At 35.6% G+C, this 12,838-nt stretch overlaps 1 protein-coding gene across 2 annotated transcripts in view; it reads left to right on the top strand.

Annotated features, from left to right (window-relative positions):
* The window catches only part of LOC126823965 (rasGAP-activating-like protein 1), a 28,201-nt gene extending 15,780 nt beyond the window's left edge, over positions 1–12,421 (top strand). For both annotated transcript variants that reach the window (XM_056101793.1, XM_056101792.1), the window contains 8 exons: positions 1,393–1,582; positions 2,920–3,057; positions 4,411–4,549; positions 5,244–5,431; positions 5,538–5,684; positions 6,513–6,648; positions 8,374–8,494; positions 9,168–12,421. In XM_056101793.1, the coding sequence (XP_055957768.1) occupies positions 1,393–1,582; positions 2,920–3,057; positions 4,411–4,549; positions 5,244–5,431; positions 5,538–5,684; positions 6,513–6,648; positions 8,374–8,494; positions 9,168–9,327 (1,219 nt within the window). In that variant the 3' untranslated portion in view covers positions 9,328–12,421. The remainder of the gene's footprint in view (positions 1–1,392; positions 1,583–2,919; positions 3,058–4,410; positions 4,550–5,243; positions 5,432–5,537; positions 5,685–6,512; positions 6,649–8,373; positions 8,495–9,167) is intronic.
* Positions 12,422–12,838: the final 417 nt, after the last annotated feature.

Below are 12,838 nucleotides of genomic sequence, written 5' to 3'. Positions count from 1 at the left end.
GCTTATGTTTTGCATACTCTTCAGTTAAAACAAACTCTGTGCTACTACTATTAATAATAATAATAATAATGATAATTACATTTGTTTACCTACCCTATAATAATGACATCAACAACATTTGTCTGCTACATGTCCCAAAATATAACATTAACATCATTTGTCTACATGTCCTATAATAATAATATTGTCAACAGTTGTTTAACTACCCTATAATAACATCAATAACAGTTGTTTAACTACCCTATAATAACATCAACAACAGTCCTTTACTTCTCCTACAATAACATCAACAACAGTTGTTTACCTATCCTATGATAACATCAACAACAGTTGTTTACCTCTCCTATAATAACATCAACAACAGTTGTTTAACTGCCTATAATAACATCAATAACAGTTGTTTACCTCTCCTATAATAACATCAACAACAGTTGTTTACCTCTCCTATAATAACATCAACAACTGTTGTTTAACTACCCTATAATAACATCAACAACAGTTGTTTAACTACCCTATAATAACATCAAAAACAGTTGTTTAGCTACCCTCTGATAACATCAACAACAGTTGTTTAACTACCCTATAATAACATCAATAACAGTTGTTTAAAATAACATTTGTTAACCTACTAATACAACATTTGTATTTAAGTGCATTGACCCTATTTTGGAATGTTTTTTTTAGCTTCTGGTTAGTTCATAATACAAATTGATATTATCTTTAAAATTTCTGTTTCAGACGCAATAATTTATTTTTTTAAATTCTAATTTTCCTGACACAAAGTTATCTGTCGAAGAAAGTTTATAATACAATTTCAACATTTATATTTCAGGGCCATAGTTTATTTTAACTTGTAATTTTAATTTTGATATTTCGTCTCAAAGTTATCTGTTGCATAAAATTTGAAATTTTTGAACATTTATGTTTCAGATGCCATAATTTAGTTCTGTGATTCTAATTTTCCAAACCAAAGTTATCTGTCACACAATATTTATGATATACTTTTAAAAATACATTATATGTAAGATTTAGATAAAGAGCTGGCCATTCTTGCTATAATAGTTCGAAAAAAGATAATGTAAAATGAATAATTTGAAAATTTCATTCAAATTACTCTATTGGGAGCGAAGATATTAATTTCAACCACCGTACTGGTTGTTGGAGCTATGTTTCGCTCATCCATTTTTAGCTTAAATCAAAATATACTTGAACTGTTTAATATCGGAGAAATCCGATGTCATCGAGAGTTGATTATGGCCTGGATAAGTTAATTAATGTCTAATTAATAATTTAGATAACATATCAGACCTAAAGAAAGACCTGCAATAGGCAGATTTAGCTCAATAGGCAGATTTAACTCGTGCATGATGTATGTTTAATTTTATGTTTCAGACGCCATAGTTTACATAAAGAGTCTGAATCAGACTTTATACAATCTAGTCAAGATATTTTATTATCGTATATGATAGAAATCATGGAGGCCATTTACACGTCAGTCGATGATTGTCCCCTAAAAATGAGATTAGTTTTTAGAAACCTGACACAACGAGTGAAAGAGAAATGGCCAGAAATTGAACATAAGGTAATATCATTTGTTTAAGTCACTTTCCCTCATAGCACACTGTATGGCATATGCTCGTATGCTGTTAAACCCCATTTGATTGCCTCCTGGGTGCAAGTAAGGGATTTATGCATAGAGGATCTGATTTAATTTGATAAATACATATGTTCTAATTGTTCTCCATTGTCAGTATATTAGCTATGGTATGAGTTTGTTTAAAATGCAAATTAACTAAGAGAGGAATGACTGTTGAGGTTTAAGTTGCAGCATCTGGGTTGAGAGATAGAGAGATTATTTTTAATCTAAGCTTGTAACCTATGTATCCAGCTTGATATAAAACTGTAGAAACTGTACTTTTGTTCCTGTCATCTTATTTGTTAATCTTACGATATTTTGGGGACTGATAAAAGATACACACTTGAGATGTCAAAGAAACATTAAAAGGATCCTAAGGATATAGATATGTTCCAAGATATGTTCCAAGATATGTTTCAAGATATGTTCCCAGATATGTTTCAAGATATGTTTCAAGATATGTAGTAAAAAAAAAGAGTGCATGGGTCATATGTCGGATGTGGCGACTGGTTTGTCGGAGGCCCACCTTCCACATCTGACAGACGACTCATGGTGCTACACTTACTCACTCAGCCACCATTCCTTAAAGTAGCTAAGTCCGTAACTCAATATCATCCAAAAACTTTGACATTGAAAACACGAATTTTTTGGCAATTTAAATCAGCATTGGTGTTGTGAACTTACCTGGAAAAGATGGGCTTCTGATATCCAATATTTAAGACAAAATAAACATTTTACCATTGGTACACGAATCGTGCACCATAATGCGTTTCAGCGCCATTTGTAACAAGGTGCTCAAAGAATGAGGCTAGAAATATTCCACAAGTCATGTCAAACGGTGATATCATATTCTTATTTGGAGAGCATGCGCAATAAATAATATCGGTATTGACTGGAATAACCAGACGCTAGAAACTGACTTGCGGTTGAGACTTCTGGCGTATTTCGCTGAACATAACTGATGACAATTCACAGTAAAACGGACACGATTGAATGTAAAACAGTTTATATAAATTCATATTACATTATTATATGTGTTGCGACTCATTTGTACCAATTTCTAGTTCCAAAGTATTAGTGATTTAGCTCCTTTAAACAGTAAATAAAATAGCATCTGAATACAATTTTGCTTTCAATTGGATATTTATAAAATTCACAAGAGCATCTTTCTGGAGGTTTTATTTTTAGATCATTCATTTAATGGTTGTTTTTTTTTTTTTCAGGACAGTCTGTATCAAACTGTAACTGGTGTTATATTTTTTTGTATTGTTTTTTTTTTTCAGGACAGCCCGTATCAAGCAGTTATTGGTTTTATATTTTTACGATTTTTTGCTCCGGCCATTTTATCACCGAAATTATTTGGTTTACAAGATCATCACCCTAATCGTAAAACAAGTCGAACTCTAACTCTGTTGGCTAAGGTAAGAACACTTAAATAAAACAAGTCGAACTCTAACTCTGTTAGCTACGGTAAGAACCCTTAGATAAAATAAGTTAAACTCTAACTCTGTTAGCTGAGAGAGAGGATTTAGGTCCACTCAACACAAACCATGTCATTGCTGGACTAACATATGGTTCAATTTTATTTCAATAAATCACTTGCACATAGGGGTCTTTAGCAAGCAGGGTATTGAAACCACACCACTTGACTCAATCACAGACCTTATGATTTTAAAACACTGGACAACCCAACCACCCTTGTTGAACGAGGCAGCATACTATCGATAATCTTCTTCTTCTTGAGGGGGGTTGGATGGTCGAGTGGTTAGTACGTGTGTGCTGTATCATAAGGCCTGTCATTGAGTCAACTGGCGAGGTTTCGAAACCCCGGTTGTACGTAACAAGGAGTAGTGTCGCCTGTCCAACCTCATGGGTTTTCTCCGGGTCCTCCGGTTTCCTCCCACTGCTAAAGATCCCTACGCGCAAGCGAATTATTGAAATAAAATTAAACCATATGTTAGTCCCGAAATGACTTAGTTTGAGTCGAGTGGACGTAAAACACCCATTCCTCCCCCTCCCCTCCTCTTCTTCTTGAAACGATGCACTTAAAAAAAAAAAAGCCACAGGCTCCACCAATTTTGAGTCAACTGGCGAGGTTTCGAAACCCCGGTTGTACGTAACAAGGAGTAGTGTCGCCTGTCCAACCTCATGGGTTTTCTCCGGGTCCTCCGGTTTCCTCCCACTGCTAAAGATCCCTACGCGCAAGCGAATTATTGAAATAAAATTAAACCATATGTTAGTCCCGAAATGACTTAGTTTGAGTCGAGTGGACGTAAAACACCCATTCCTCCCCCTCCCCTCCTCTTCTTCTTGAAACGATGCACTTAAAAAAAAAAAAGCCACAGGCTCCACCAATTTTGAGAACAATCAACGTAAAACAGGATGTGTTTGATCTTTGTACAATTTCTTATCGATAGTTGATAACGTTACTATTCTCGAATGATGTCAGGGTCAGTTCTTGATTCATATACTACTCTTGTTTTTGTTGATCAAGTAGCTAACAAGTTTTTGTTGTGTTAAAAAAATGTGTAAGCAGAATTAAAATTTGTTTATAATTCATCTATATGTGGTTGATTCCGACCCATCTCCCAATCCATCAATTGACAAATGTATTTTGTATGTATCTGAAATTGAAAAACAATTTGAAATCCAAACTAACCTCCGTTCAGCCATTAATGATGATGGTTGTTGTGCAATAGGCAGAGTATGATTAATCTTTCTAGAACACCGTATACCACAAGGTTATTTTATGTTTTTTTTATTTATTTTTCCAGTTGACTCAGTTAATTGGTAATCTCACATCATTTCAAGTTAAAGAGGAGTGGTTCCAGCCATTGGTGCCCATGATGAAATCTCATGTTCCTAGAATTAAACATTATATAGACAGATTGGTTTCCGTGGTTACACCAGATAGTAAGATTGACTTTTTAATTAGTTTCCATGGTTACAACAGATAGAAAGATCAGTTTTTCAATTAGTTTCCATGGTTACAACAGATAGTAAAATTAGTTTTAACAAGTTTACATTGTTACACCAGATAGTAAAATTAGTTTTTAATTAATTTCCATGGTTACATCAGATAGAAAGATTAGATTTTGATTAGTTTCCATGGTTACACCAGATAGCAAGATTAGTAGGATCTACATTCACCATGGTAATGACTTTATTTCCATGGTTATACCATTCTTTACCATGGTAACAAATGTAATTACATTGGTTATAATTACCATGCCTACCGTATTTACCATGGTAACAACTTTAATTACATTAGTTATAGTTACCATGCCTACCGTATTTACCCCTGTAACAACTGTAATTACATTAGTTATGGTTACCATGACTATCGCATTTACCACCGTAACACCTGTAATTACATTAGTTATGGTTACCATGACTATCGCATTTACCATGGTAACAACTGTAATACATTAGTTACCATGTCTACCATATTTAACATGGTAACTACTGTAATTACATTAGTTATAGTTACCATGGTTATACATTTCTTTACCATAGTAACAACTGTAGTTACCATGGTGACAACTGTAATTACATTAGTTGTTATCATGACTACCGTATTTACTGTTTCTATATTGTGTATTTATAGAGTATACAGAAGGTGTATCAAGTGGTCGATCTTTAACAGAGAAAGAAAACAGCATCATTTTACGACAGGGAGTTTTACATAAATGTCGATACCATCCAAAACGTCTGCTACGGTCATTCGTGTTCAAGAAACGTTTTTTCTGGTTGACCAGAAATTCTCTACATTATTCTAAAACATCGGCTGATGATGTAAGTTGTGTATTATGTTTTAAAGAAATATACGGTAACATAATGTTAATTTTGGTTTTTTAAAAAAATAATCTCTATCTTATAAATGTCAGGATATTTTTTACAGGGTGTCCGTAGATCGAAATATCTTGACGCTACAATGATTTGTGCCGTAGAAAAGTTAGATTATGGAGCCCTGGGAAAATCTAATATTGGACAAATTATCCTAAAAACACCGGAAGGGGACCAGGATATTCTCTATTTTCAAGCCAAGGTAAGAAATGGTTTTATATTTATTTTCATGCCAAGGTAACAAATGGTTTTATATTTAAAAGTAGTTTGTTTACATTAAAATTTCATTCTTTTGTTAAAAACGAGAGGGAGGGGTCTAATTGTTTTGTGCTTGTGGTTTAAATCATAAGGTCTGTCATTGAGTCAACTGGCATGGTTTCAATTCCCCTCTTGTAGAGTTGCCTGTCCAACCTTGTGGGTTTTCTCCAGGTCATTGGCTCAATGGAGCGTGCGTGCTTTACATAAGACGTTCCCGGGTTCGGGCAGAATGGTGCCTTTTACGCATTTTAATACCCATTTACACTAAATAGGGAATATTTCTTTAATTATTTTTCTAAGACATAAAAAAATGTTTAGAATTTAATTTGAGGGAGGAATAAAGTTAATATTTGTGGCTCATTACGTCGCATCAATGTCATCCTTATCAGTGATTGTAGCGGCCTAGCGAAAATTCACTGCTGATCAGTGTGTGTCAAGATTGGGCGCAATATTTATGTTACGTCTTTTTTGTATTCCTGATTGTTTTCAAATCTGAGTGAAGTCTGTGTCACTACAGGCCCGGGACTGTACAGCGCAGTGGACGCTTACGGCTGGCCCCCGGATCCATTCACTTCATTTGATATTTAATTATTTGGTGCAATGTATATTTTCTGTGTTGTCCGCAGGTTTATCTTGTAGATTTTTGTTTTGCGTGTAGTGTGGATCAGTGTGGTGTCAACTAAGTGGACTACAAGGTTCTGATATATCTAGGATGTTGACTATATAGGGTTAGGAGTGGTACTAGGTGTTCTGTGAATATTATATATTTCAGGATGTGAATGAACTAACAAGTTGGATATCAACTTTACGTAAAACTTGTCATTATAATAAATATCTTGTTCCTTATTACCATCCTGGTGTTTATAAAAACGACAAGTGGTCCTGTTGTCATAAAATAAAATCAACAGGTTAGTTATCTCCCTTTATTTATATCATAACCTGCTCTAATACATCAGGGCGGTTGGATGGCTGAATGGTTAGCGTGCGTGCGCTGTATCATAAAGTCTGTCATTGAGTCGACTGCCGTGGTTTCGAATCCCCGGTTGTACGTGGCAAGGAGTAGGGTCGCCTGTCCAACCTCGTGGGTTTTCTCCGGGGCCTCTGGTTTCCTCCCACTGTTAAAGACCCCTACGCGCAAGCGAATTATGTAAATAAAATTAAACCATATGTTAGTCCCGAAATGACCTAGTTTGTGTCGAGTGGACGTTAAACCCCATTTCTCTCTCTCTCTCTCTCTCTCTCACAAGTACATCAGGTTATCCAGTGTAAGCATATAGGGGATGTTTGATTGTCAGGCCAGACTGTCCTCAAAGAACATCATTACCATCAAGTGACGTGGAATTCAGTCATGTCATAGTTCTGTCAGTCACGACAACTGAGGTGGTGAGAGTAGAAATGAAATTGAGTTTTACGGCCTACTGATCTGCTCAGACTGGATTAATGAAGACGAGCATACTCCATACAGTGTGCTATGAGGGAAATTTTTCTGGGCAGCGGCACTATGGCCTACTCTTATATCAAATTCCAACTGCCAAGGGATCTTTTACGTGCATGCCAAGGTATAGACGGGACCTTGGTTTTTTGTCCCATCCGAACGACTAGACAGCTGATCTTTCTTAGCCAATGCACTGATCGAACACGCGACCTCCAGGCTAGCAAGCCAGCGTCTTACCCACTTAGCCACCGTAGCATCTAGATGTTGCTAGAATTCACGAACTTATAGCTACATTATCTGTAGACATATGAACAGTAGCGTCCAATCAGAGGTTGTGACATAGCCACCTCCACAGAAACCTTCACATTGAACGAACCTTGAACTTTGCACCTCGATTATCACATTTTTCACACTTTAGCTGGAAAGCAAGAGACTTGGTATTTGTGATGATCGAGGAATCTGATAGGCTCCCAAGCAGGGTGAATCCCCAATCGTAATTAGTGCCGAAGAATGCAGGGTATTACGTGAAGGCCTTGATAAGATGTATGTAGTTAAAGCAAGATCGAGTCTTCTATTGAAGATGCATATAGGTTTACTTTTAATATTATGCAATCTGATTAAAACCCAGATCCTGTTTCGTTTCATTTTTTTATAGTTCAAAATTTCGTTTTGCTTGTTTTTACTACACTAGGATCTGGAAGAGTTGTTATGTAACCTGCATTCTGGATGATGTGAGGGATTAGCCGATAAAACGGTCTCTTTAGGCTAGGCGAGTTTTTGGCGTGAAGAGCACGAAACTGTGGGTAACCCACTAGAAACATCAATGCTGATTGGTTAATCAAATGTCCGACATCATAGGGTCAAGAGTCGCTCGTATGACCTCTGACCTGACCTTCCACTACAACCGCCAAGAACTCACTGTAACAGACCGTTTCAATGGCTAATCCTTCATATCAACCAGAAAGCATGTTATAAAACAACTTTTCCAGATCCTAGTGTAGTAAAGACAAGTAAAACGAAGCGAAATAGGATTGGAATTTATTCATCAGATCATTATCTTTAGCTATTATTCATCATCTGTATTACAAGGGAGGTAACTGTGATTCTCCACTTACCTACTGACCAGTGGAAATTTCTCATGTTATAACTCCAATTACCTACTGAACAGCAGAAATTTTGTTTATTTTATTTTCTTCAGCCCCTGGTTGTAATCAGACGTACCATGGTGTCATTATCGGTGATTGGCAAGATTCACTGGACACGGGTCGTGAAGCACAGATTATATTATCTCAGTTTTCACAATCTCTTGATAAACTACAGTAAGTACAGGGTTAGGGTTAGGGGTGGGTGGACGATTGTTTCAAAGCAAGCCTGATGGATCATAAGGTCTGTCATCAAGAGGAGTAGTTTCGATTCCCCACTTGTACGTGACTAGGAGTAAGGTCACCTGTTCAACCTTGTGCGACATGTCCAGGTATTCGATTTCCTCCATTTGCTAATGAAACATCAGCGGATTTGGTGAAATGAAAATTGAACCATATGTTAGTCTTGGAATGACCTACTTTGTGTCATTTCTCTCTCACTTTCATGGTCACATAATTTTTCTTTTTCAAGATGGCTTTTGTCCATAGGTCATTATAAATGAAATGAAAGTTTTAACGTCCTACAGTTCCGCTCCAACTGACCTAATGAAGACGGACATACATCATGCAATATGTTTTTGAGTGAAGTTTTGCCCAGACTCTGTCACTACAGCCTACTGTTATTTCAAATTCCAATTGACAAGGATTGTTTTGTTTACACGGCAATGTGAACACGAGACCTGGAATTTACCTCCCCTCTGAAGTACTATACATTGTCCAGCACCACGGAACCATGCTGGAAAGACCTGATTAACTTTCTCCGATCGACGATATGTTGTCCCTCCATCCCATACTTGAAAACCAGGCAGTTACTTGCCCAGTACAACTGTAAATTCAATTTGTTTTTCAGTGAAAAGGAAAAATATCTCAAAGATCATACGTCATCCAATGGAAAAACAGGATCTGTTTCACCACAAAGTCAACTCGAGGTCGTGCGTAATGTCATCACGATTGTCAACACAATACAAAAAGATCACGACCATTATCAACAAGGGGAGGAAACTCTATAATATAACATGGTACAATATTTTACACTTTGATAATTATCAGGGGGTTTTTTGTTAACAATTGGATATTTAATCCTTGGCTGTTTTTTTGTTGACTTTTTTTGCTTTGTTGTTTTTATTATATATAATGATATTTATTTACTGTTTTTGTTTAAAAATCCCAACCAGAATTAGAGTTAATTATAGAGAATAGAAATGAAACAGAGCAATCTTAGAGGAGCTTTAGGTAAGATTAGATAAAGAGCTGACAATTCTCGCTATAATAGTTACACTATAATAGATAATGTAAACAAAATATGCTGAAAATTTCAGTCAAATTGCTTCACTCTGAACCTAGATATTAGCGATTCAATTTTAGGCTAGCCTCAATCGTCACTACTAGCATTGGTACCATAATAAATAAAGTGGCAATTGATCATTTTTATGTTAAATCATCCATCACAAAACGTATTCAAATCTAGTAATATCGCAGCTGAGTATGGTCATTTAGACCAAATGTTAAGTTAATAAAGGATTATGTAAGATTTAGATAAAGAAAGAGCTGTCCATTTGTGCTATAATAGTTTAATAATAGATAATGAAAAATGAAGATATTGAAAATTTAATTCAAATTAATTTATTCTGAGCGATGTTATGAGTGTTTGAAGATGTAGCGTAGATTATCGTAACAATGGTACTTGACAACCAAGGTTAAGTCTTGATTATCCATTTTATCTTTAAATTTTTAATCTTACGGGGGTTCAAATCCATTTAAATCTCTGCCATCCAAATGTCCTAGAGAGTTGATTTGAGGCTTGGCATGTTAACTGATGTCTAGATAATATTTTATATAAGTTGAAGCCAGAAAAAAACTGCTGCATTAGACAGATTTAGCTCTTACATAATGCCTAGATAATAATTTATAAAAGATTTGAAGCTAGAAAATCCAGCTGTTACAGACAGATTTAGCTCTTGTATAATTCCTCTTTAAGATTTGATTGTAATAAAAGTTATTACAGTATGATGTATACGGTATAGATGATATACCTGGTTGGGGTTTTAAATTATACAAATGCTCAACATCGGATATTTTAAAATGTATATTGGGAATTTATTGGTGCCATTACAAAAATTGATTAAATAGTGCTCAATTTTAATTTTCTTTCCAAACATGAAGAAATAAGTCTGTGAAATTACTGAAGTTTAGAAATTAATGAAATGGAGAGGGGTTTTACATAGGCTAAGCCTGTTCCCCAATCTCATTCAGACAACCTGAATAAAAGTATTGTTTAAGAAAATGATACTAAATGGAGATTAATTCATTCATTTAGGCCTGATCAGTGAGATTCTTGGAGTTCAAGTTTCAAATTTATGCTTGACCTCTGGTTCCTGGTTTCAGAGTTCAGATTTGGAATTGATTCATCATTATTTATATATCCATATATATAGCTAATGAATGTAAGTATTAATATCAAAACAAAATAATGCTTTATAAGCAGATAGCATGAATATAGCTTTCAACCTAATGATAATTATCTTTGTTATGTTTATGTTTTAAAACATTTGTATGGTTTGTATCACTGATCTTCATTTGTATGGTTCAGGCCGCTGATCGTCATTTCCATGGTTCAGGTCGCTGATCGTCATTTCCATGGTTCAGGCAGCTGATCGTCATTTCCATGGTTCGGGTCGTTGATCGTCATTTGAATGGTTCGAGTTACAGATCTTCATTTGAATGGTTCAGTTCTCTGATTGTCATTTCCATGTTTCGGGCCACTGATCTTCATTGGCATGGTTTGGAAATTATCTAATTTCTCACGGTTTAAGCCACATTTAAATGTACTCAGTTCTCTTATTTAAAATTCAATTACGATTAAAACAAAAATCAACAGTAGATTAAAAAGTGTGGTCCATCAAAAGGTTTTTATACGCCCACATTGAAATGTGGTCGTATATTGTTGTCGACCTGGTCCGTCTGTCCGGCGTCCACAAGCAATTGTTTTTGAGCAATTTCCGATAATTACTGCCAGAGTTATGGCCCTTGATCACTTCAAAAAATCTTGTGGACGCGCTAGAGGCCAAAGTACATATTCGATTGACTTGAAATTTATACACAGTGTTTAAGGTCATGAGACGAAGAATCCGTCAGCGATTTCCGATAATTACTGCCAGAGTTATGGCCCTTGATCACTTTGAAAAATCTTGTGGACGCTCTAGAGGTTGCTCTTTATCAGATTTTAGTGTATTATAAATATTTCATTACCGAAAAAAGTAAAAATATGCGACAACTCTTGTTGACTGCCCGGACGATTTAGCTACTGTGGGCGTATGTTTCGTTGCCTGGTAACCTATCATTGTTTTTACCAAATATTTAATTGTGGAACTGTCGTATTTACACGATCTGCCGAGGATGACGAAAGTTGCGAAAGTTTTTTATTCAATATATCTTTGTCTATGCTGAATGGAATTCAAGAGTTTTTGAAATAAAATAGGGTTTAAGGTCCTACTGTTCTGTCCCGACTGGGCTGATGAAGATAGAATTTTTGTAATGATATTCCTTTTTAGAGATTCGACTTGGAATGACGATCAGCAACATTAATGCTATATTTTATGTTTGTAATATTTACTTTAGCAATAACATGAAATGGGTGCTTTTATACACGATTTATTTTACGTTATTTTAAATAATTAATGCTTTCATGTATTAGTATCAATAGATAATTGGGGTGGGGGTGGGGGGGGGAAATTGGTTAACGTGTGGGCGCTGTATCATAAGGTCTGTCATTGAATCAACAATAATGTGCACAGTCCATTCAGTTTATAATGGCTCCCCACATTTCATGAATAATATAATATGATGAATATGATTAAAGAAGATAATGATTGAGGTAAAGGGTTGGCTGATCACTGTCCTCCTCGGTTCTTTCAGTCCTCTAATATTTAAACACCTCAAGCCTATTGTGTAGAAATATAATGGGACCTGTCTGGTTCATGTCTACTGAAACACGTTGACTCGTCAGTCTGATACAGTCGTAACCACATTAAGCTTATAAACCATTGGTAAAAGAGGCAAAAAAAAAAACGTGTTGTAGGTGTTGCTGGATAATTAAATAAAAAGCGTGATGGCATGCCACTGAATCTCACTATTATATACACGTTTATGAATCACAACCAGGTTGTGTGTTGATACATTTTTATCATCATGTTACCTAATGGACTGGTTACCGTCATGGTTACCTAATGGTCTGGTTATCGTCATGGTTACCATCATGGTTACCCAATGGCCTGGTTACCATCATGGTTACATTCAGCAATATTAGTAATAATCTCAAACACTGCCAAGGCCAACAATTTATAATTTTATTTGTATATTTAATTCTTTAATTGATATCTTGTTTTATTGTATTTTAATTCCATATTAGAAAATCCATCTCAGTGTAGGGGTGGGGGAGGGGGGCGGTAAGGGGCTCAAGTCAGCACAGGGCTTGCTTGAACATTCCTATGCTATAACATATAGCAGATCATGACTCATGCT

The sequence above is a fragment of the Patella vulgata genome, chromosome 6 (assembly GCF_932274485.2).
Source record: "Patella vulgata chromosome 6, xgPatVulg1.2, whole genome shotgun sequence".
NCBI classification, from domain to species: Eukaryota; Metazoa; Mollusca; class Gastropoda; family Patellidae; genus Patella; species Patella vulgata.
Note: the sequence above shows the minus strand (reverse complement) of the source record. Positions and strands in the feature narration are given on the sequence as shown.